This window comes from Artibeus jamaicensis, unplaced genomic scaffold (genome assembly GCF_021234435.1).
Source record: "Artibeus jamaicensis isolate MK-2021 breed Jamaican fruit bat unplaced genomic scaffold, CSHL_Jam_final contig_471, whole genome shotgun sequence".
Taxonomy (NCBI): Eukaryota; Metazoa; Chordata; class Mammalia; order Chiroptera; family Phyllostomidae; genus Artibeus; species Artibeus jamaicensis.
The window spans coordinates 5,643,809-5,668,324 of record NW_026521850.1 but is presented as its reverse complement, the minus strand read 5'-3'; the positions used below and the strand labels follow the sequence as shown (position 1 = coordinate 5,668,324).

The 24,516-nt window shown below is 53.1% G+C and overlaps 1 protein-coding gene across 9 annotated transcripts in view; it reads left to right on the top strand.

Annotated features, from left to right (window-relative positions):
- SPTAN1 (spectrin alpha, non-erythrocytic 1) overlaps positions 1–24,516 on the top strand; it is a 57,177-nt gene that overhangs the window by 8,444 nt on the left and 24,217 nt on the right. For 6 of the 9 annotated variants that reach the window (XM_053667859.1, XM_053667858.1, XM_053667856.1 and 3 more), the window contains exons 2-27: positions 2,346–2,585; positions 3,429–3,554; positions 7,423–7,563; positions 7,872–8,018; positions 9,217–9,350; positions 9,511–9,655; positions 9,735–9,889; positions 10,577–10,712; positions 11,146–11,247; positions 12,188–12,325; positions 13,135–13,245; positions 13,788–13,865; positions 14,004–14,159; positions 14,383–14,587; positions 15,295–15,476; positions 15,784–16,027; positions 16,221–16,343; positions 16,842–17,059; positions 17,927–18,019; positions 18,369–18,503; positions 19,651–19,799; positions 20,790–20,849; positions 21,925–22,123; positions 22,974–23,078; positions 23,489–23,512; positions 23,982–24,017. In XM_053667859.1, the coding sequence (XP_053523834.1) occupies positions 2,349–2,585; positions 3,429–3,554; positions 7,423–7,563; positions 7,872–8,018; positions 9,217–9,350; positions 9,511–9,655; positions 9,735–9,889; positions 10,577–10,712; positions 11,146–11,247; positions 12,188–12,325; positions 13,135–13,245; positions 13,788–13,865; positions 14,004–14,159; positions 14,383–14,587; positions 15,295–15,476; positions 15,784–16,027; positions 16,221–16,343; positions 16,842–17,059; positions 17,927–18,019; positions 18,369–18,503; positions 19,651–19,799; positions 20,790–20,849; positions 21,925–22,123; positions 22,974–23,078; positions 23,489–23,512; positions 23,982–24,017 (3,579 nt within the window). In that variant the 5' untranslated portion in view covers positions 2,346–2,348. The remainder of the gene's footprint in view (positions 1–2,345; positions 2,586–3,428; positions 3,555–7,422; positions 7,564–7,871; positions 8,019–9,216; positions 9,351–9,510; positions 9,656–9,734; positions 9,890–10,576; positions 10,713–11,145; positions 11,248–12,187; positions 12,326–13,134; positions 13,246–13,787; positions 13,866–14,003; positions 14,160–14,382; positions 14,588–15,294; positions 15,477–15,783; positions 16,028–16,220; positions 16,344–16,841; positions 17,060–17,926; positions 18,020–18,368; positions 18,504–19,650; positions 19,800–20,789; positions 20,850–21,924; positions 22,124–22,973; positions 23,079–23,488; positions 23,513–23,981; positions 24,018–24,516) is intronic. The other 3 variants (XM_053667860.1, XM_053667863.1, XM_053667862.1) reach the window with 1 other exon arrangement.

Sequence of the window (24,516 nt, the reverse complement as noted above, 5' to 3'; positions counted from 1 at the left end):
TTTCATGTGTCCCCTGCAGGGAACTGGCCTGCAACCCAGGAATGTGCCCTGACTGGGAATTGAACCTTGATTGTCTGGTTCGTAGGCCCGCGATCCACAAACATTTCTTAACAGCCTGTGTGTGCTGGAAATCGGGGTTCAGAGATGAGGTCACGCAGCCTGATAGCACTGCGGGCGGTGCGCACAGGCACTTTGGAAGAGTGTGATTGAACCCGAGGCCAGGGGAAGGAAGGAGCAGCCTGTGCAGCCGGGAAGGAGGCAGGTCCTGCGGCTTGAGCACCCCAGCTGGGTGTCAAGGTGTAAACAGGAGTTTCCCAGACAGAGAAGGGGCTGGGAACGTTCTAGACAAAGGAAGCCTGTGCAGGTGGTTTGGGGTCTTTCAAGAGAATCGTGTTTGGGAGGAGAAGGAATATTCCCACGTGCCCACGGGGAGGGGGTGTGGGTGGGAGACACCAGTCAGACCTGCCGGGCCAGACCAGGGGCCTGCTGAACGGGCGGGTTCGCACCCCTCTCAGAAGAGAGCCATGAAAGGGGCTTTAAAGCGGGGGGGGGGGCTGACATGGCAAAGAACACGTTCCCTTTTACAGTTAAATAAATAAGTAAATCGGACGTGTGGGGGGACAACAATACAACAGAAATAACTAGGAAATGCACGGAGAATCATTTGGAAGGAACAGTGATGCCGGCTGGAATCACCTCGTGGTCTCCTTCCTGGGAAGGCAGCCCTACCACCCGTGGACCCGGCCCCGACCTCACCGGTGTAGTGCGCCTGGGGCTGGGCGGGGTTGGAGTGAGGGGGGGGGGCACTCGCCAACCTCCCTGCCCTGCCACCCGCGACCCGGCCCCGACCTCACCGGTGTAGTGTGCCTGGGGCTGGGCGGGGTTGGAGTGAGGGGGGGGCACTCGCCAACCTCCCTGCCCTGCCACCCGCGGACCCGGCCCCGACCTCACCAGTGTAGGGTGCCTGGGGCTGGGCGGGGTTGGAGTGAGGGGGGGGGCACTCGCCAACCTCCGTGCCTGATCTGTGACCTTGTCCTTTGCCAGAAGCTGGGCCAGGCCAGTTGGGAAGAGCTCTCTCAAATGCTTCCCGGGTAACAGGTTTTACGCCCTATCTAAATAAATTACAGAAAGGGAGCCTGAGAGACCATTAAGCTTTTTTTGACCAGATCTCTGAACCTTCTGTGTAGAATGTAATTTTACAATTGGAAGGGCCTGGGGATGGTCTCCTTTCCCCTGCTCTCGTTAGTCATTATAGGAAATTGAGGCACAGAGTGGAAGGTGGCCCGGGCAACCAGCTCAGAAGCTCTTCCTCACCAACCCGCACCTGTTTTCCTCTGTGATGCTTCCTTGATTAGAGGATAAAACAGCTTATTCCTGATAAGAGCAGGTGGCATCTTCTGGCTTCCTCCTGTAAATAGGTCAGGTTTTCTTTTTGACATTAAAATTTGGCGAAATTGTCCAGAAACCTGAGGGTCTAAAGTTGTGGCAGACTGAATGTTAATGAGGAAGTACCACCTACCTGGTTAGCCTGCATTTGTGGTGAACTTGAAAATTGATGCTGACTTAACGTAGTCTCCCTGCTTTCCACAGTAACAGGGAGGCCAAAAGTAGGATACGTAGTTAAGCACAGTGTTTTTAAAGTTGCACTGTGATTTTCTTTTCACTGTGCACATCAGATGAAACTGAGCCCGCGCTGCCCAGGCTCTGTGGGCGCTGCCCAGGCTCTGTGGGCGCTGCCCAGGCTCTGTGGGAGCCGGGGGAGGACCTGCAGCTCTGACACGTGGGCCTGGCCGAGAAGGCAGCTAGGAAAGCTCTGTTGGTTGCTGATGTTAAGGGCTCAGTTACTCATAATCATTTCCCTTTTTTTGTTGTTGAATAACGGGCTGAGATCTAGAAAGATAGAAAAGCTGCCTTAAGTAAGAATAGATTCTACTTAATCTCCCCATAATAAAGTACACAGACCAGATGAAAGGACTCTTGAATGGATTTCTCAGTAACTTTTAGAGTACCACAGGCAGCGTTTCCTTTGAACACTCAAAGGTCTTGTAGGGTTGACAGGACAGAGCGCAGTTCTAGGCATACGGTTCGTCTGGTCTCACTGCCGTGTTGGCTGGGCGTCCTCCGAGGTCCCCACGTGGGCAGGTGTTGTGGGGCGTGGAGAGCGATCGTTCACAAAGGACTGGGACGGGGTGCACTGTTGGATCCTGAGAAGAGGCGCCCTTCTCAGTTCCCTGGTCGCCGGCCGGGCTGTCTGGTCGTTCTGCTCTCCGCTCCTTCGGAGAGGCCCATTCCATTAGATCTCCGTTGGTGTCTTACGCTTACCTCAGGGCCTCCTTTCTTTTCAGAAAATGGACCCGAGCGGAGTCAAAGTGCTGGAAACCGCGGAGGACATCCAGGAGAGGCGGCAGCAGGTCCTGGACAGATACCACCGCTTCAAGGAGCTCTCAACCCTCAGGCGCCAGAAGCTGGAAGATTCTTACCGGTTCCAGTTCTTCCAGAGAGATGCCGAGGAGCTGGAGAAGTGGATTCAGGAGAAACTGCAGATCGCGTCCGATGAGAATTACAAAGACCCGACCAACTTGCAGGTGCGTGTGATCTCCCTGAGATTCCTGCCAGAATTCAAGAGCTCAGGTGTTTTTGCTAAAAAGTATACCAAGGAAGTCATTTAATTATGACCTTGGGTGATTGGGCAGCAAGAATAATGTAGATCAGATATAATAAAGGACTAACTCTGTCAAAAGCAAAAGCCTTTAAAAATCATTGACTTGCACATGAGACAAGTTAATTTTATGGTGTAAACCGTACCTCAGTAAAGCTGTTTGGAGAAAAGCCCTTCTCACTGATTTTTGGTGAAAGACTTTTTAGCAAATGGAGCAGTAGCTGGGCTCCTGGCTGTTCTTACTACACGTGTCAATGTCATCCAAGAAGAGGAAGTGGTGAAGGCTGCTTTAGGTGCCTCCCAGGCCCTTGGCAGCTCAGTACCTGATTAAAAAAGAGGTATTGAGAAATGGAATGCATTGAATTAAATTCATCAAAGAACATGGCTTCTAACACAGGCTGAAAATACTAGATCATGAGTCAATGCGGCTGGCTTGTCCGAGGGTAACACTGTGCACCAAGAAGACTGTCAGTATGTTCCGTGTTTCTGGGAGGGATCGGATGTCCACACAAAGGCTGAGTTCCTGGTGGACAGTTACATTAGGATATTCTGTAGCATCTTGTTATCTGCAGAGTTGGTGGACCTCAGCGGCCAGGCTCTCAGAGGGGCCGTGTAGCCGCAGTCAGAGTGTTTGAGTAATTGAGCCGGCAGGGGACGGGTGCGATGCTGGGTGAGGTGTCTGTGATTAGAGGGCCTGCGGTTGGGGGATGGGGACAACAGAATGATGCTGAGTGGCTGAATCTGTGGCACACTGCTGGTCTGCCAACAGGGCAAGCTTCAGAAGCACCAGGCCTTTGAAGCCGAAGTGCAGGCCAACTCAGGAGCCATTGTGAAGCTGGACGAGACTGGGAACCTGATGATCTCGGAAGGCCATTTTGCATCTGAAACCATACGGGTAAGAGTAGCCCCTGGTACGGGTGCAGGGCCTTCCTGTCTGGTTGGTAGAGGAGTGCAGATGCACGCGTACGTGTAAATTTGGGTTCCTAAAAAGATAGGCTCTTCTAGGTTTTCAAAGAATTTTCTGAAGTTCCCTAAAGGAGTTACCCACATCCTGCCTTTGTACTATGATGATTCATTATGAATATAAAGAAGTGAGGAAATGAATGTTCTTTTTGTAAAACAAATTAGAGTGTGCCGATACTTGAAAGACATTCATGTAAACGGAACTATTAGCATTTACAGTTGGTAATTAGATGGGAGAGCATGTTCATGAAATCGGTGAATTTAGGGATCAGGACACAAAGATAAATAGAATTAAGCACAGACGCTATAAAGTTCTCTATTGGCGAGCTCGCTCTCTGGATCTTGGGGGTTACTGAGGTCTAGTCAGCAACCCAGTTAAAGGTCCAGCTGTGAGGAGTGACTTGTGGCCCCTGGTGGTCGGTGGCCAAGTGGCGTGGCAGCCTTCGAAGTGGGAGTCCTCAGACTCTGGTCTGCAGTGTGGGGGCCGGCCCATGGGAGGGGGGGCCGTAATTGATCCTTCTCCACTGTGCCTAACGGGCCTCGTTAGGATGAGGGTGGCACGCTTATTTAGATTTCCTTCCTATCTCTTTTCCCGTTTTGTTCTTTGTCGTTCCATTGGGGGACCTTCTCAGTCTTTACCTGCCCAGACAGTCCCGAAGGTTCAGGTGAAGGCTACAGTCTTAGGCCCCAGCTGGAACGCTTTCGTCCCCCACTGTTCCCTGATACCCTGTAGAGGTTTCCTTCCCTCCACGTTCTGGCCTAGTGGCTTTCAGCAATAAACACTTGTCTCTCTTGCTGATACATGCCACAGCCTCATATCGAAGACTTGAAGTTAGCCTTAAGCTTATTATTAATAATTAACTATTACTAGTAATGATTGTAGATAGGAAATACAAGTAAATTTTAACTGCCACGTGACCAATTATTTAATTCTATTTAATCTGTTTAGCTAATGTAGTATGTGTCTCAATAATTGAATACAAATGTTCATCTGCCATTTTCTGCTGTTTTGCGTACACCTTATAATAATGAAATCAGCATGCCTGTTTTCTTGGTAGAAATTGTTTGCCCAGAACGAAAGGGGCTGCTGCTCTGTAGAATTACAACCTGACACAGGGGCGAACGTGAGAACTTGATCCAGTGTTGGCTTTATTAGTTAACCTGGGGCAGGGAGACCGGACCCCGACCCACGACTCACCGTCCCTTCATTTGGGTCCGTTAGTGAGTGACCGCTTCCCCGTTTAGGGGTCGTCTTAAAGCAGCGTTTAGCAGTGCCGTTAGCTGCTGTTTGTCGTAGCTGTTAGTAGCTGTCATGGGCCAGCACCCTCCTGGAGACCCTCTGACCTTCACTGCAGGCAGCAAGGCAGCCGTCACCCCCATAGTCTGGAGGGGCAGAGGCTGTAGCTTGGACCGGTCCTCCAGACCGGTGTGAGTCCCCCAAATCCACACTGCTCGCAGGACCGAACTGGAACTTCAGTCCCTTTGTCTAGTCACCAGTGTCTGCTTTGTCTTCCAGCCTGTATCTCACCGGTGTAGACTTCCCCTAGCGCCCCCCTGATCTGTTTCTCCAGTCCCCTCGGTCACCTGGCCGTGCTGCTTCGGAGCAGCCCCACTGACTCTGGGACAACGGCTTCAGTCCGCTGCTGCTGCTGCTCTGGAGGTGCCGGCTGCTTGCTCACGCCCCTTCGAGAAATCTGCCTGAGTCAGAGCCAGGATTTCTCCTCCGAGCTGTCAGCTTTCCGAGTGTTTCCTAGTGCTCCTGCCCATCCGCCCATGCATGCTGTCGAACAGCAGCGGCTTGCGGGGCCACGAGACCCGGCACCCTAGGGGTGGGCCCCAGCTCATTACTGCGGGTGTGAAAATGAAGTTTGTGAAAAACTGACGGTCGAGCGAGGATGAAGTTTTCTTCAGCTTTCTTATATGGACTAATTTGAGCAAAGGGCTCTCCTGTTATCTCTTGAGTCTTTTCTTTCAAGCTCACAGTGTTCGTGCTGATCCTGACTTGCTAGTTTGCCTGGTCCCAAAACTCAGTAATTTAGCTTGGCAGGCCGTGTGCCGCAGAGGAGGTGGGTGGGGTGCGGAGGCTGTGTGTGTCCTGGGTAACCTGTCTGTCACTGGTTTAGACCTTCACACCATACCGGACAGCGTGGCGCCCCATAGTCACCGCCACCCACATCGGGTCCCACATCCGAGTAGGTGGAGTATGCGTTGCTGTGGGTTGCCTTCCCCTTGCCCCGGAATGTCTCCCACTTCCTCCCCAGCGGTGGGTTCGGCTTTAACCATCCGTGGTGGAAGTGATTGCAGTGCTGGAAGTGAATTGTGTGAACAGTCTTTTCCCCCCTCTGCTTCCTCCTTTCAAATGAAACATACCTCGTTTCTGAGCGAGTCCACCCACGCTGACTGTGCCACGGCTTTCAGGATTGCTGCAAGTGGCACCTCAGCGATGGTCGGATCCCGAGCTTCTCTCCTTTGTGTTCAGACGTTTTGTGGTGCTTGCTTTTGTCTGTCCGTGTTCCGCAGAAACTCCCAGTATCTTGGGTGGGCATGACCAGCGTGTTGAGATTGGATCATGAGAACGCGTCACCTAAGCTTGGGCTGATGATCAGTCCCGCCTGGTTCTTGGCAAGGCCTCGCCAGGACCGTGCTGCGAAAAGCCCAAGATGCTGGGAAGTGACTGTGTTTGCGCCTGTGGCTGCCGCTTGGGTGAAATTTGAAATGAGCCAACCCTGAGCTGTACCACACGCTGTATCTCTTCACAGAAGCTCCAAAGCTTTTTCTGCGAAGAATCCTTTTGATAGCTGATGACATTTCAGGAGCCCATCTTTTCTGCTTTTATAATAAGGTCGTCCTGTTTACTTGGGCCTCATAACTGTATGTTCACAGTTGTGATATCCGTCGGACCCCCGTTTGTTCTCCCTTTACCTTCGTGAGATCAGAACGCCCCCTTCGGTGATTTCTGCCGAGGTTCCATGTTATTCCTCAGCTTTCTTCCCCTGGTGGTTTTCTGACCCAGGAATCTACTTCAGTAATCTAGTGATTAAGAATAACTAATAACATTAAATACTTACAGATAATATAAACGCAATAATTTTTTTAAAAGGTTTTCTTTATTTTTAGAGGGAATGGAAGGAGAAAGAGAGGGAGAGCAATACCAGTGTGTGGTTGCTTCTCTCGTGCCCCCCACTGGGGACCTGGTCCGCAACCCAGGCATGTGCCCTGACTAGAAATTGAACTGGCAATCCTTTGGCTCACAGCCTGTACTCAATCCCTTGAGCTGTACCAGCCAGAGCTAAACTCAATAATTGATAATAAAGCCCTGGTTGGTGTAGCTCAGTGGATTGAGCGCGGGCCTGCAAACCAGAATATTGTGGTTCGATTCCCAGTCAGGGCACATGCCTGGCTTGCAGGCCAGTTCCTGGCAGGGGACACACGAGAGGCAACCATACATTGATATTTCTCTCCCTCTCTCTTTCCCTTTCCCTTTGAAGATAAATAAAAATCTTTAAAAAAAGACTTTTAAAAATAATAATTGATAATAATAATTAATAATTCCCTTGAGGTAAACGAAATAAATATACCTATGAAAGGTCAGTATTTGAAGACCCACCAAACCGCTTTTAGGTGTACACTTTTCTCTGTTCTCAGCTAAACTTACGATTTCCTTTCCATTCCATGGGGCATCTCTTAATAAAAGGCTTGTCCCTCCGGAGCTCTGTGAGGTCTCTGACTAGTTGGAGCTCTCTGGACGAGCCAGGTCACGTGGGAACGGTCGCAATGCGTAGGGTTGACTCCCCCTGCAGACCCGCCTGCTGGAGCTGCACCGCCAGTGGGACTTGCTGCTGGAGAAGATGCGGGAGAAGGGCGTCAAACTGCTGCAGGCGCAGAAGCTGGTGCAGTATCTGCGAGAGTGTGAGGACGTGATGGACTGGATCAATGACAAGGTTCGAGAGGGAAGGTTTGCGGGAGGAAAGGGCGGAGACTCCCCGGAGCCGTGTAGCAGGGCTGGGTCGGTGGGAGCGGGCACGGCGGGCGGCTGTCCGTGTGTTCTCACTTCTGACTGAGACCTGGGGTCTCTGAGCCCGCAGTGCCACCGGCGTGACGTCTTCACTGGGGGGGGGCAAATGACAGTGCACACAGGAAACAGTGTCACTGCAACTGACAGGGCCCAGCATGCCTTGCTCGTGAGTTCTGGGACCACCGTTACCAGGAATTGGTCAGTGACTCTGGCTCTGTCATGGTCCCCGAATAGGAAGCAATTGTGACTTCTGAGGAGCTGGGCCAGGACCTGGAGCACGTGGAGGTTTTGCAGAAGAAATTTGAAGAGTTTCAAACCGATATGGCTGCCCATGAAGAAAGAGTTAATGAAGTGAACCAGTTTGCTGCCAAACTCATTCAGGTAAACTGCAAAGTGCTTCTCACAACATCCTTATTTCAACTATTTCGTGTTTTCAGAACATTTCGATGCTCAGGTCCCTTGTTTCTGAGGGAGGGAGCTCTACTAAAAGCACATCTCAGCTTTGTTTAGGTTGGAGTGAGGCAGTACCGAGTGCTTCTAATTTAGAAAGTGCTTTTTAACCTGTGGCTGAGGACTGGACAGGCAGGGTTCATTTGATCCGTGCCCTTCGCCCACGTTCAAACAGGGCTCGGAAAGCTTTTACGGGGCTGCTGAAGCTGGGTGTCAGGGTTTCTCACACGAGGGTATGGTGGGGAATGCTTCCCAGGTTGGCAGGCGTCCACCGAGGCCTGATCGCTGCTCCCTGGGCTCCTGTGGGGGCCTTTAACGAATGGACTGTCCTCTGGGAGCTGTGCCGGCCTTGGCGGGCAGTGCCACGCCCTTCCCCATTGCCCGGGCCCGTGGTCCTGTAAGCTGTTTCCTTGTCCTCACCTTCCACTGCGGGGTAGAGTGCTCCACAGGCACCGCCTGGTAGGAGCTGGGCAACTTCCGCCTGTAGGAAATTTGATTTGGGGGTACAAATTGGAGGTGGGTGGAGCTGTGCCGGGTCTGGTCCTCGTCTCCTTTCTAGGCAGTGGTGGAGGGAGAGAAGGGCCAGCACCCGCAGAGTCCTCATCCTGTCAGGGACAGGTGTGCCGCCCCGAACCCCGGTCCAGCCCACAGTGGTGCTCAGAGGTGCTGTCAGGCCAAGCCCGTGGTCTCACAGATGGACCTGAAATGCTTCACTTTCATACCTGACATGTCACATTTATTAGAACAAAACAGCAGACCCATTTGGTTGGGGGGAGGGTACTTTTAGGGAAATGTCTCCAGTCTGAAGTCAGGAGCAAACCACGAGAGCCGTTTCATGGGCCGGCATGTGGCACTCGGCGCAGGTGGGCAGAGACGGCGCGTTGATGAAGCCCCGGAGTTGGGGCCGCGGTGTGCGCCCACATGCAGGCTCGGCGCTCTCTGCCGAGGGGAGGGCTGGTTCTCCCCTCCGTGTGTGCGAGGAGATAGCAGCTCGTCCCACACGGAAAGCCAGTACCCCTCAGAACGCCGAAGGCTTGTGGAAGCAGATCCCTTGGGGCCGGACACAGGGTGCTCATTGGGGTGCAGAGGCGGCTGGCCCAGGCCCCCCCTCGTTCCCTTCCCTGTGCAGGAGCAGCACCCAGAGGAGGAGCTGATCAAGACCAAGCAGGATGAAGTGAACGCAGCCTGGCAGCGGCTGAAGGGGCTGGCTCTGCAGCGGCAGGGGAAGCTCTTCGGGGCAGCTGAGGTTCAGCGCTTTAACAGGTACCACGCTGGAGGGCGCTCTGGGGACCTGGTCTCCGCTGGGAGAGCCGTGTCTACGGCACGTGCATACGGGTGGTCGGAGCCGACTAGTCTTGGCCCCTGTGGTGTTCCCAGTTCTAGACAGTCCTACCTGTGGATTACTGGTGCCCTTGTTCTGTAGGGACGTGGATGAGACTATCAGCTGGATTAAGGAAAAGGAGCAGTTAATGGCCTCTGACGATTTCGGCCGAGACCTGGCCAGTGTTCAGGCTCTGCTTCGCAAGCACGAGGGTTTGGAGAGAGATCTGGCCGCCTTAGAAGACAAGGTGGGTTTGTGAAAGCAGCTGATTCTGTAGCTGTGTCACCAAGGGTCCTGAGCGCGGTCCTGATGGAGTGTGTTTCTAGGTCAAAGCCCTGTGTGCGGAGGCCGACCGCCTGCAGCAGGCCCACCCGCTGAGCGCCACTCAGATCCAAGTGAAGCGAGAGGAGCTGATCGCAAACTGGGAGCAGATCCGCACTCTGGCGGCCGAGAGACACGCGAGGCTCAACGACTCGTACAGGTAGAAGCAGCCTCGCAGGGCACAGCAGCCCACGTCACAGGCTTTGTGTGGAGACGAGAGGAAGGCAGGGTTCAGGGTCAGTTCTGTAGGCCAACAGTTTCCAGAGGTCCTGCAGTTTCCTCTGCTAAGAAAATGCAGGTCACCTTTTCTTTCCTGTTGTGTGTGTTGGAGACTGGCAGTTTTATCGGGCGTGTAAGTGTATACACATAATATTTCTAACTTCGTAAATTTCTTTCATCCTCTTTCACTGTGTTGTGACCAGTGGTCTTTAGCAGCAGGAGCAGCATGTGAAATACCCTGTTAAAATTTGGCAAATCAAGGGGAGGAAAGGGAAGGAGTGCTTCTGATCAACCAGGGGTTGAACTTGGGAAGAACAAGGAGATTGAAAATAAGGAACAAGGCTGAGGGTTATGGTGATGGACAGTCGTATGAAGGATTGACTTGAGCCTTCTCTCGTTTTCCTCGTTTTTAACTGAATTTTCATTGTTTTTTTTGGTATTACCTTTTAGTCCCTTTATGCTCCCTTCCCCCTCTTGCTTTCCTTTGGATTGGGAAAATCCACGTTTCCTAGGACTAGGATCTGTATGGTGTGTTAGGGTTTTGAGAACCTGGAGCTCAGAGCTTGTTTTCGGTCCTGGCTGGAGCTCCACCAGAACCATCTCAGGACGAGGCTTTGCTCTTCTCCAGGCTCCAGCGCTTCCTTGCCGACTTCCGTGACCTCACCAGCTGGGTGACGGAGATGAAAGCCCTCATCAATGCAGATGAACTTGCCAATGACGTGGCCGGGGCTGAAGCCCTTCTGGATAGGCATCAGGAGCACAAGGTAATGTCTCAAGACTTTCCGGAAGTTAAAGACGTGGGTTTACAGTGCCTCGGTGTGGCACTTACGTGGGAGTGGCTGAAACTTTGTTCCTGGGTAGCTCCCCCACCAGGTACCAAAGTCATAGTAAACAAATCCATTTGGCACAAGGAAGACAAATAGACCAGTGGGACAGAAGACAGAGAGCTCAGACCCCGTGAATGTGGAAAGCAGACAGGGGTGGCGTGAAAAGGCATCAGGAAAAGGACTCCTTGGAAAGGGGGGTGCCACCGCTCACGTTCGACGGCTGAGGCTCGTATCAGGGAGTCTGGCCTTCATTTTCACCTCTTCCTCATTCTAGATAGGATACTCTGGTTTGTGACGATTATTGAAAATTCCACAATTTATTTTTCTTTCGCAACATCTGGGCATAAATTGGGCCTTTTCACCCCTACAGGGTGAAATTGATGCCCATGAAGACAGCTTTAAATCGGCAGATGAATCTGGACAGGCCCTGCTGACTGCTGGTCATTACGCCTCTGATGAAGTCAGGGAGAAGGTGAGAGAGGAGAAGGTTCTTTTACTAGAAGTCTCTGAAAGCTGTTACCCGCCCTTAAACACCTAGACGTCCCATGCACCAGGAGGCGTGGGAAAACTCAGGCAGGGGTTCACCCGGACGTTCAGGAGCCGCTTCCCCATGTAGAAACATAAGTACAACCTGGTGGTTGAGCAGAGGAAGTTTAGTTTATTGGGGACGTAGGAGACCGCGTAGGAAGTTGAGTCCTGCGTTAGTGGTTGGAGCCAAGGAGAAACCAATTTTTATCGCATTCATGGGTATATTTAACTTCATAGGACCTTGGAGCATAACGCTGCCGGAAGAACACTGCTTTCTGAAGTCGATAATGTCAGTTGAGAAAAGTCACACACAGACTAAGCGGCGACACTTCAGAGACACACACTTTGTCGTGTCTTAACTTTGGGGCCTAAAAACTGTGCCCGGGGCATTGTCGAATTACCCAACACCTTTCATGGGGTCCCCACTCGACTGATTTTCTCGGCTGGGAGTCCCCACCCCATTTATACTGCCTCACTTTTATTTTTATTACTTTTTATTTTTTGAACGTTTTTAAGAGTTTGAGTCACTGACAACATGTGCCGGGGAGGGAGATCTCAAACGCTCCCCCGCCTCACTTTTAGGTAGATACCTTTTTTTTCCACCTGGGAGTTCCCTTCACATTTTCACTAGAAATTGGTTGTGATAATACAGCATTAAATTAATAGTAGACTAATTAGAATAGGGCCATCCCTCATATTCAGCATAAATGTACGAGCTGCTCCGGGTTCATCTGGTTTCCTGTGACTGGGCTGGCACCCACGAGTGGGTGCGGTGCAGGCCTAGAGATGGGCGTGGGGATCGGAAGTTCCCGGCAGCCTTTCGTGTGCATGGCGGCATCGGGACTGACCGGCCCTCCCTCCCGCCTGCGTGTCCCCCCTCGCAGCTGGCCATTTTGTCAGAGGAGCGCGCCGCCCTGCTGGAGCTGTGGGAGCTGCGCAGGCAGCAGTACGAGCAGTGCATGGACCTGCAGCTCTTCTACCGGGACACGGAGCAGGTGGACAACTGGATGAGCAAGCAGGAGGTAACTCGGGAGTGGAGGCGACTGGCCGGCTCAGCGAGCTGCGGGGCTCTGTGTCTCTTTCGTCTGCTTCTTTTTTTTTTTAACTTGTTTATTTTTAGGCAAAGGGAAAAGGAGAAAGAGAGGGAGAGAAACCTCAATGTGTGGTTGCCTCTCACATGCCCCCGCACTGGGGACCTGGCCTGCGTCGCAGGCATGTGCCCTGACTGGGAATTGAACCAGCAACCCTTTGGTTTGTGGGCCAGCACTCAATCCACTGAGCCACACCAGCCAGGGCTTATTGTTTGTTAATAGCTCATTGTCATTATAGTTTGCTGAGGCAAGGACTGGTGTAAATACTTTCGGTGGATGATTGTGTTTCTTGCCCATCCCCTACCCTGCTCACGTGGTTAGCTTATTTTGTGTGGAAGGTCATTACCATTTCCATTCTGAACGCAGGGAGAGGGTGAGGCCGTGCAGCTTCCGTCGCCTCAGCACCTCAGGAAAGGCCCCGGTTTTCAGATGACTGTGATGGTGTGAAACTTTACTAAGCGGGAGATTTTCTCCCCTTAGATCTTCGGATCACGTGGAATCTAAATCAAGTAGACGCATCAAAAGCTATTTGGAAGAAGTGTCCATAGAGGGTGGGACAAGGATTTTGTGCTGTCCTTGGCTGCATCAGTCTAGAAGGGCTGGGCCTTCCGGGAGAGCTCAGAGTCCAGCAGCCAGAGACCTGCTTTCCTGCTTTGTGTATTGTGGCAACAGTCCTTCGCTTTCCTGCCTTAAGAGGTGAAAGGAACGGGGCTCTTCTGAACACTGTTTGCTGTTGCCAGGCGTTCCTGCTGAACGAAGACTTGGGGGATTCCTTGGATAGCGTGGAAGCGCTTCTCAAGAAGCACGAAGACTTTGAGAAGTCCCTGAGCGCCCAGGAGGAAAAGATCACAGTAAGACCCCTGTTGTCGTCAGGGCCGCCAAGGGTCCTCTCTCTCCAGATGGTCCCTGAGCAGACTCGATAAGGGGTCGTTGTGGAAGGCAGTGCGGTAGGCGCTGGCCGTCTCAGGGCGGGGGCAGCACACTGGCAGGGGAGGCGACACCCCTTTGTAGAGTGAGAGTGTTTTCCTGACGTAAGCCCTCAAGTTGAGATTGACTTTTGGTTAAAAGTAGGTAAGAATTAATATAATGGGGGAAGTGTCTTTCCCATTAGCAGCAGATTTCAGAAGTAGGAACTGGAAGGCTTTTAGCTGATGCCTGGTGCTGGTGAGGCCACAGGGCTGATGTCTCTGGCCTTGCATGGAGCCAGCGAGCGTTGATATGTCGGACTAATGCTGTCAGCCATGACTCCGGTTTCAGGGTTGTCTGGGAAAACCTCGACCTGTGGGAAGGCGTAGCGTGTTCTGTGACCTGTTCAGCAGTTACTTGTCTCTGGAGGCCGAGCTCTGGAAGTCCTCTGACCCCTGAAGAGCTCTTCTCCCTTCTTCCTCCCTAGGCGCTAGATGAATTTGCAACCAAGCTCATTCAAAACAACCACTACGCCATGGACGATGTGGCTACTCGCCGAGATGCAGTGAGTCCCGGGCCCTTCATGCACCTTTCTCTCCCTTGGGTGGTTGTCCCTTCTAGGATAGATGCTGCAGGGTAGCCTCTGGAGCTGGAAATCTCCGGGGCGATAACAGTGGAGAATCATGTGGTCCTTGTTTTCCAGCTCTTGAGCCGTCGCAATGCTCTGCACGAGAGAGCCATGTATCGCCGGGCGCAGTTGGCCGATTCCTTCCACTTGCAACAGTTCTTCCGTGATTCAGATGAGCTCAAGAGTTGGGTCAATGAGAAGATGAAAACTGCCACAGATGAAGCTTATAAAGTAACGTACTGTTAGCATGGCCTTGTGGTACTTGGGTAGTACGCTGAACACAGTTGTCTATGGTTAGTTCCATAGGTAAATACTAAATAGGGGATTCTGAAACCCGTGCCATTTAATGTAAGCTGACCATTTTATATACCCCCTTGTAAAGATAAGTGTGAAGCTAATTCGAGATGACCTGCTCAGGTTCAGAGTTTAAGAGCCCCCTTTCTTCTATTGGCAGGACCCATCCAACCTACAGGGAAAAGTCCAGAAGCATCAGGCTTTTGAGGCTGAGCTCTCAGCAAACCAGAGCCGCATTGACGCCCTGGAGAAAGCAGGGCAGAAGCTGATTGATGTCAACCACTACGCCAAGGAGGAAGTGGCAGCTCGAATGAATGAGGTCATCAGTTTGTGGAAGAAACTGCTGGAGGCCACTGAGCTGAAAGGTGAGAGAAAATGGTCCACAGGATTGTAATAGGAACGGATAGGGATGTTCAGGGAGGTAACTGTTCCCTCTTGGTTAAGTGTTTTAGGGACACGCACCACCCAGGAAGGGGTGCGGATGGCCCTGGGCACTGGGGCTCATATCCGTGCACCTTGGGCTCCAGTGCTCTGCAGATGTGGTAAACGTGGCTGAGCGAGCCAGTTGGTGGGGACCCTGAGTGGGAAGAGGGTGATTTGGCCAACTGGCCCTCTCCAGATAGGGCCGAGTCACGAAAAGTCAGAGTTCAGCTGAGACCCAAGGGCATTTATTATAAATTCCCAATCCTAATACTGCTCAAGGGCCCTTACCTCACGGGGCTTAGAATGCTTTCTTAGCAATTCCAAGTTGGCACCTAGAAGGGAGAGAAGAGGCTGCAGTTTGGTCTCTGCGCCCTTGCAGTGGAAGTGAGTGGGACTCCGATCCTGATGCGTGGCCCTGCACTGGGGACCTCCATCTGTGAGCAGTTACGGGGTGGGCAGCCGGAGGCTGAGTGTCCAGCCATCGTTATCTAGGAGATACGAAATAGTGGCGATAATGATAAGACAAATAGCACAAATAATAACACAAGAATAAGCTGTTCCACGTACTCACAGCTGTGAGCCTCTTTGCCCATTTGCGTGTTGATGGAAGCAACATTCACGTGGAAAACCCACGTGCCTCTCTGCCTAGGAATAAAGCTGCGTGAGGCGAACCAGCAGCAGCAGTTCAACCGCAATGTGGAGGACATTGAGCTGTGGCTGTACGAGGTGGAGGGCCACTTAGCCTCCGACGACTATGGCAAAGACCTCACGAACGTCCAGAACCTGCAGAAGAAGCACGCCCTGCTGGAGGCCGATGTGGCTGCGCACCAGGTAGAGCGTGGGTGGGCGCTGCCGGGCCGGTGATTCAGGACCGGGCTGGTTTGGGGAGGGGGGAGATGTGTTGGTTTCTGACATAGCCCCACGGGCTGCGTGTGCTCCTGCTTGCAGTTCAGCTGTCCCCTCAGCTTTCTGGGAGCCCAGCGTAAGGGAAGCAGGTGGCAGAGCAGGGAGAGGAACTATGTTCATTTCTGCTTGTGTAGCTCCAACTGCACCTGAAGTGCCAGAGTCGGCCTAGTGTTCAGGTGGCTCAGGTCGGATCCCGCCTTTCAAGACTGTCCTCCCTTTTCTCTATCCCCAGGATCGGATCGATGGCATCACCATCCAGGCCCGCCAGTTCCAGGACGCCGGCCACTTCGACGCGGAAAACATCAAGAAGAAGCAGGAAGCCCTCGTGGCTCGCTATGAGGCGCTCAAGGAGCCCATGATCGCCCGGAAGCAGAAGCTGGCCGACTCTCTGCGTTTGCAGCAGCTCTTCCGTGACGTCGAGGACGAGGAGACATGGATTCGAGAGAAAGAGCCCATTGCCGCGTCCACCAACAGAGGTCAGTCTCCCTCCATCGGATCGGCGTCAAGTGGGGAAAGGGCTCCATCCACCCCTGTGGCCTCGGGGGGAACACATCCGAGTGAGCAGGGCCACATTTAAGTCACTTGGAATTGTGGTCGAGGCCGTGGGCAGCAGTTAGCGCTGCCTTCTATGATGGCTTGGACGGCTGCGGGTGTTTCCTCTGCTTCCAGGCAAAGATTTGATTGGAGTCCAGAATCTGCTGAAGAAGCACCAAGCCCTCCAGGCGGAAATTGCTGGACACGAACCCCGAATCAAAGCGGTCACACAGAAGGGGAACGCTATGGTGGAGGAAGGTGAGCTGTGGTCGTCTGGGAAAGCAGCTCTGCTTCTGTTCTCTGTGTCTTTCCTCTTCGGTGGTGGAGGGCGTGTGTCAGACTGGACTGTGGGGTTGAGGGCCATTGCCATTCTCCTCTAGCTCTGACTCTGGGTAGAACTTAAGGTCTCCAAGCCTGGGTTTCTTATCTGTGAGATGGGGACAACTGACGATATAGGGCCCAATGACTGAGAACTAACTATGGGAGTGCTGTTACTTTCACTTTTTTACGATAAGCTCGCTGATGCCAACTTAGAGTATCTGATTCTTAGAGTCTAGACAGAGTTCATGGTTTGTGGATCAGAAAGGAGCAAACCTGTTGGAGGGTTGGAACCTGAGCTGCTCATAAAACTTGGAAATAAGCGGCCCAGCTCACCACCATGTAGTGACGAAAGTGAAAACATGGAAGGCCCTTTTGTCCTGCAGCACGTCAACATGCTTCTCCCTGTCTTCCCTCCTGCCCCTGCCTGCCTCCCAGGCCACTTTGCTGCCGAGGATGTGAAGGCCAAGCTCAATGAGCTGAACCAGAAGTGGGAGTCCCTCAAATCCAAAGCCTCCCAGCGGCGGCAGGACCTGGAAGACTCACTGCAGGCACAGCAGTATTTTGCCGATGCCAATGAGGCTGAGTCCTGGATGCGGGAGAAGGAGCCCATCGTGGGCAGCACCGACTATGGGAAGGATGAGGACTCAGCTGAGGTGACTGGGCTGGGAGAGCTGCGCTGGCGTGGGCGCCTGCCTGGGGCGTCTGCCTGGGGCTTGGGCCGGGAGGCCAGTGGGAAAACTACCGAGTGTGGAAGGTGCAGCATTGTGGTAGATCGCGTTTGAAGGTGGTTCCCAGCCTCTGCTGTACTCTGTGTAATGGAAGTTCGGTCATACCCGACGGGCAGAGAGCGCGGCCTGTCACCTCTCTTACCGTTCACATTTTGCTGTTCTGCATCTCTCCTTTCCACCATGAGTGTGCATAGGCTAACACTCTGTTTTGTTGTTGGTGCTGTTTTTTGACTGACACTCTTACATCTCACAAACGTCTAGGTGTAGGGCCTATGCCTACTACCAGTTTTTTTGCCAGTCATCACAAAAACCAGAACAGGTTGAATGTTGACATGACCTATATTCGATTCCCCCCAAAGATGGGAGAGCTGGAAAGCTTTGGAAGTGGTAGTGAAGAGAAATGCCCCGGTGTGGCGTGGGGGCGGGAGGGGGCAGACCTTCCAGGAGGGCGTGTCCATAACCAGCTTTGTCTTACTGGTAATTGATTTTCTAAGAAGGCGGTGGGTTCACTGATCACGTGACACTGCCCTTTTTTCTCTTTATGCATTTCAAGTATTCCCTAGTTAAGTATGTAAAGGCAGAGTAAAAAAATACTATGTCACAGTTAGTATTTCCTCCAAATTAAATGTTTGCTTAAAAAGGAGGGAAAGTGTAGACCGGAGGTGACCACACCATCCATTGTGCAACCAAACAAGATGCCGGGGAGGGTGGTGGTACTGCTGGGGCGGGGGCGGAGGCTGCAGCCCCCAGCCCCGCCCCTCACATGGGGTCACGCTGTGGTTTGGGTCACAGGCTCTCCTAAAGAAGCACGAAGCTTTGATGTCAGATCTCAGCGCCTACGGCAGCAGCATCCAGGCCCTGCGAGAACAGGCTCAGTCGTGCCGGGTGAGTGCGGCTCTGCCTGCAGAGGGTGCTGGGGGGCGCGGGGGGCGAAGAGTGCGGCGGGGCCCAGGGTCTGCCAGCAGATGTGACGGTTGTGGGCAGCGTTCTTGGGACGCTGCTGTTAAGTCTTATGACACAAAGGTTTAGAGACAGTTTGAAACCAGGTTTTAAAAGACACCAGAGAGCTCACGCTCCTGAATCAGGTTTTATTAGCAGCTTTGGGAAGCAGGTTCGTAAGGGAGCATTTGGTGAGTTTGGTCCAGCTGTTGAGTTTGGACTCTGTCACGTGCTTCCGTAACACGCCATGAACATCCTTAGCGTGACCACCTTTGCTTTCGTTTTGGGCTGTCAGCAACAAGTGGCGCCCATGGACGACGAGACGGGCAAGGAGCTGGTCTTGGCCCTCTACGACTATCAGGAGAAGAGCCCGCGGGAGGTCACCATGAAGAAAGGGGACATTCTCACCTTGCTCAACAGCACCAACAAGGCAAGGCCCAGGCGGCGGTCGGTGTTTCTCCCCATCAGCACCCTGGTTCTGCTCAGGCGGGGGTCGGGGGGTGGTCCTTGCGTCTTTGTGAAACGAGGCTGGCTTAGAATTCAAAGAGATGCTCCAGTTTCCCAGCCTCCTGCGTAGTGTAGCTTTGTCCTGCTGTGCGGTGTGTGCCCAGAAAGGCTCATCGGCCTGTTGTCTCGAATGCCTGCACGTGGTGTCGTGGCTCACACGCGCACTGACAGTGTTTCTGCCACGATGGCACATTCCAGGGGGAATTCTTTGTTACGAGCCAACATCTGCTTGTACATATCGCAAGTCTGTACCTCGTACCTGTGGGTCCTTAGTCTTCACTCTTGGCCGCAGTGGATGGTTGAGAGCTGAGACGTCGCCCTGTAGGCCTGTCTTCTCGGGGTTCACGCTGCCTGGTTCCTTGGCCTTCCCCTGACGTTCTGCTTGACAGTGACTCTGAAGTGGGGCGCATGACACTCCACCTGCTACCTGACTGACCCTGAGGGGCACAGCTCCCACCTTGGTCAGGTGCACAGATGCACTTGGCCATTGCTAAGAACCCCCTTACTCCTGCACTCTGTGCGTACCCTGGTCATGAGAGCTGGAGAAGACCTGGATTCTGTCGATGCCAGTCAGACCCTGAACCAGCTCCCCGGTCCTCCCCTGCATTCCTCGGCAGCTGCGTTTTCCGGTAGAACTTTCTGCAGCAGGGGATTTTCGTGTGCGGGCCCTCTGGCAGCCACCAGCCGCATGTGATTACTAAGCACTTAAGTGTGACAAGTGCAGCTGAAGTTTTTTATTTCATCATAATTTGTTGACATTTACCTAGTCCCATGTGGCTAGTGGCCGCAGTAGGGGACAGCACAGGTCCAGGGTCCAAGCAGAGAGAAGGGTGTCCTTCCTGTGGGCGTCTGTCATTGCACCTTTGCCCGTGGCCTTCTCCATGCTTAGCAGGTCACAGTGGGACCAAAATTTCAGTCCTGGTGCCGAGTGACTGGGACACTGTCACGAGATCCTCCCATCATGGTTCCAGCTCTCCCGAGAGAGTGTGTGTGAGCACACGTGCACACACTTGGTCTCTCCCTGTCTTGGGAAAGGAGCCAGCTCTCAGCGCCCGCCTCTGTCTCCTTAGGACTGGTGGAAGGTGGAAGTGAACGACCGCCAGGGTTTTGTGCCAGCCGCCTACGTGAAGAAACTGGACCCCGCCCAGTCAGCCTCCCGAGAGAACCTCCTGGAGGAGCAAGGCAGCATAGCGTTGCGGCAGGAGCAGATTGACAATCAGTAAGGGCCACACAGTCGGTCACCAAGGTCCTGGTGGCACTCGGGTTTAATACCACCCAGGGGCCGAGGTGTAGGCAGTGTCCTGCGCATTCCAGGGCCAGTGTCCCATGCCCGTCGCACACAGGGACCTGCTCCTCCCACTTCCCTACGTCCCCCTCACCCACCCTGCTCTTTGAACGGCAGCTCCATGACTGATGCCTTTATTTTCCTTTGTTTGGATTCCTCCCGCGTGGTTTCTTTTTGTAAACAGCATTTTCCTGAGCATTACCTTCCGGTTCGGGAGCTGACCTCTGAAATTGCTTTTTCAGATGTTCTACAGCCCAGCCCCTGTTCAGAGGCTGAGAGAGCTGCTCTCTCTGCTGTGGCTTGTGTTCTGAGAATGGGGCTGATTGACACTGGCTCTGTCCCCTTTCCCAGAGCCAGGCCCCCAGGAGGACCTGCATCCTTCAGGGCATATCTGACCCCACTGATTAAATCAGCAGCTTCAGGTGCTTGGGAGAGGCCCAGAAAATACGCTCGCACCGGAGTTCAGAGTGATAGAACTTTTCTGACCCTGATGGTCCCTGATGATCAGTTGCTTGTAAACTTACAGGCTCTTACTACTTTTAAGATGAGAGAGAGGTTTGGCCTGGACCGAATGACTACAACTGTGTGCTTGGCGCTTGGTAGGATTTGTTCTTGGGGCCGTCGTTTTATTCCCTGGCTCTGCTCTGTGGAGTCACCAGGGCATCCGCACGGGGACATGACTGCCCTAAGCATGGCAGACTCTCCAGGACAGTGAAGGTGCTCTGATCCCTCTGATTGCATTTTCCTGCTGCTTGACATGATTTCACTCACGGCCTCGCCCGCTTCTAAGAGCTTTTGAATGACTCCCTGATTCTCCCCACTCGGTGCATCTACCATCGTGGCGCCGGTCGGAGCTGCCGCTTCTCACCCCCGTGGGTGAGCCCCACTAATCTGTGCGTGCTTTTGCTGTGCCCCCCTGTGCAGGACACGCATAACTAAGGAGGCCGGCAGTGTATCCCTGCGTATGAAACAGGTGGAAGAACTGTGAGTAGGCAAAGCCTTGCCGAGCGCCTGTGTCCATGGCTGTGCCTGCCCACCCCCTGCCGCTTCTCGTGAGGGCACTTGTTCACCCAGAAAGACCAGGTGGCGGGCGGGACCGTCTCTGTGCCCAGCTTCCGCTCACAGGGGTCAAGGTGTCGGTGAAGCTGTCAGTTGATGGCCGCTTAGCTCCTCGGTGGCTTCCATGTGCCGCTGTGTGTTCAGAGTGTTGCTGGTGTCCCCTCCTGTCGACTTCTGTGGTGGACCAGCAGTACTCCTGAAGGCCAGCTCTGTAGTGTCCCTGGGTAGGAAGGGCATTAAGTGCCTCTCATTAAAGTGCTCTCTGGTTCTTGGTAACTCGTTGCTTTAAAGTGCACTTTGGGAAGCTTAGATTTGGTGGTGAGTCCTTTTTTTGTCATTTTATGCCTTCAAAGATCTAGGAGTTCTGCCTTGTGTATATTGGTTCCCAAGAGCTGGAACAGTCTTGGGTTCATCTTAAGAACTCTTCCAGCTAATGAAATGGTGCTGGTACTCTGCACTCTACCTGATTTTCCTTCTGGAGTTGCCAGACTTTCTCAGAAACGAACAGTGTGTATCGTTTTAGAAATCTCCTACCGTTCCAGGGGCACTAACATTCTGTATGAGGCTGTTTAAAGCCCCACTGCCGGGGGCTGCTCAGAGAGCTCACTGTGAAAGGGGAGAACTGTACGCATCCGCCCGGAAACCTCTCCCCATCCTCCGCCGTAGCTGCATGAGCCCTATGTCACTGTGCTGAGCGCCGGGTTTCCCTCATTTGTGGTTGTGATGTCGTAAGTGCACAGTTGGCCTGTGGATGAGGGCGCCTGGCTGTTCTGGCCACCGTGGCGGCCACAACACCTGTGCCTATCCCAGAGGCTGTGGTGGGGTCTTCAGGCTCTTCATCGTCACCTGCATTCTGATACTCTGTCACCAGGGCTCCCTCATTCCAAACTCATGGCCTTGGATCTACATCTTGGAGACGCCTGGTGGTTTCTCTGATGTTAGGAACGTGGCCTCTGGAGGAAGCCAACTGCCTTCCTTGTCCCCTCTTGTCTGACCTCAGGTACCATTCTCTGCTGGAACTGGGTGAGAAGCGGAAAGGCATGTTGGAGAAGAGCTGTAAGAAGTTTATGTTGTTCCGGGAGGCGAACGAGCTGCAGCAGTGGATCAACGAGAAGGAGGCGGCCCTGACCAGTGAGGAGGTCGGCGCGGACCTGGAGCAGGTCGAGGTGCTGCAGAAGAAGTTCGACGACTTCCAGAAGGTACGGCAAGGCTTGCCGCTGAGCCAGAAACTGTTTAAAGACTTGGTGCTCTCGGTTTTCGACTGTAGGTTATTAGAATGAAAACGACATATTTTACTGTCTGTGAGGCAGTTTTTAAATGCCTTTAACGCCAGCTTTGAAGTACACAGTTCACGAGTGTTCGGCACACCACACAGTTGTACAGCCATCGCCTCCAGCTAGTTCCAGACGTTTGTATCACTCAGAACGCCACCGTGCGCCGTTGAGGCAGTTCCTCCCTACCACTGCCCTGTTCCTGGCAACCTCGGTGTGCGTCTGGTCTCTGGGTTACATGTTCTGGACTTTCCTGTAAATGGAATCACATGTTCGTGACTTTCTATGACTGACTGCTTTCCGGAGCGTGCGCCTCCAGGCCCATCTTTGCAGCTCGGTCAGGGCCCCACTTTGTCCGGCCAGGCGGCACCCCACCGTAGCCGCTTGCCATGTTTTGTCTGTTCATTCCCCCGTTTAGCCGTGTTCTTGTAACCCACCAAAAACAGGGGGTGCTTTTTCTCCCATGGAGGCTGGCATTAAAATTTCATCATGTTTTTAAAACATTGTGTCCTGTCCCCCAAAGAAAGTCTTTAAAAACCTCCATCCAGTCAGAGTAGCAGGCCATTAACCATGGTTCGTTAGTGAATTTGAGATGAACCGCTCCAGTATTTTCTCACCTCCGTGCTGGCAACAGGCTCCCTGGCTGACGTCCCTGTTGAGAGCAGCCGGTTCGCCGGGTGCCTGTTGCATTCACTGTTGTGCACCGCAGTGGGGGACCTCTGCCGCCCCCTTCGAAATGCTCTCGCAGCTCGGGGCTGTCACGGCTTTTGTGTTTCAGGATCTGAAGGCCAATGAGTCGAGGCTGAAGGACATTAACAAGGTGGCCGAAGACCTGGAGTCCGAAGGCCTGATGGCCGAGGAGGTGCAGGCCGTGCAGCAGCAGGTGGGTGTGCAGGGCCCGCCCCCAGTGAGGCTCCATTGCCATGAGGAAGCGGCTCGGTTCCTCCTCCCCACATTTCCGTAGCCCGCAGGCCGTGTCCCCGGCAGAGCTGTGACCTGATCCGTCTAGTTTAGTGTCCCTGGTCTGTAGCCCTTCTCTTCACTCTGTGTGGGAAGCAGCCCGTGCTTCCCTTTCAGCCAGTCAGTGGTGGGAGAGTCCAGTGTCTGTGTAGCCTGGAACGAATAACGAACTCCCGCGTCCCTTAAGTAAAGGGCTTACGTGTGAACACTGAGTCTGTCCAGGAGGCCGTGCGTTCCCCTGTCTCTGTGATTCTCTGCGGGTTTGACAGCAGTGAGGTTCCCGCGAGGGCGTGTTCCCTCTAAAACAACGCCGTCTTCCCTTTTTCCTTGTAGGAGGTGTACGGTGCGATGCCCAGGGTAAGTCCCAGTTGCTTCATGCAGAACTTGACCGTGAGAAGGAGCAGCCCCTCAGGAAAAACATAAAGTCAAAACCCTCTGGAGGATTTCTGTTTCTGAACTTCAGAGATACCTCGTGCGTGTAAAAACCTGGTGAAGAAACAGCACTGGTTTTCACTCGCCGTTCTCCGAGAGACAAAGTGTTCCATCTCCTCGGTTTTCTCAAACCGTTTTTAAAGTCATTTTAGGTTATTAACCCTTTTCCAGAAAACTCTATGAGCTAAAAGTTGTTTTCAAATTAAGTCTCATTTCTTTTCCTGCGTAGAAAATCAGAAGTTTTCTATTTGTTTGCTTCATGTTCCTCAAGTTGCTTTGCAGTTTACCACCAACTGCCGATAGGCTCTAAATCACAGAGAGAGCGCCGTTTGGGCTCACTGGGGGGGGGGGTCACTCGTGTGGCCACCTAAGCTCTTGCTTCTTCTTTGGACAGGATGACACTGATTCGAAGACAGCCTCCCCCTGGAAGGTAAGAACTCTGGTGCGAATAATGGCCTCCAAAGTGTGTGTGTGAACCAAAGTATTATGTCCCATTCTAGAAGGTGCGCCTGTTTGAGTATTCAGGCTTGTCTGAAGTTTTTGGTCATCCTGGACCCGTTGGCCTGGTTTCTTTCTGATCCTGGCATCACACTCTTTGTTATCTCTTGAAATGTGATGCTTCATAAACAGATGGACACATAAACAGAAGTGTTTCTGTGCAGATGCTGGGGACGAGTTCAATTGGGTTGCATTTATTACCCAAGTTGCTGCCAGAATAGACGTGGCCGAGGTGGCAGTGGGTGGTCAGGCGTGGTCCCAGGACGGGATCGCCATCCAGAAGGACATGGCGTGCAGAGAAGAGACTGAGGAGAGGAGGCTTCCGTGCCTCGTCTGCCCGACCGCTCCTCCTGTGCCCCGAGAAAGGCTGCCTGGAAGAAGAGCCTGAGGGAGGGGTGACGGGAGGAATGAGGGGCATTTGCCAGTGACAG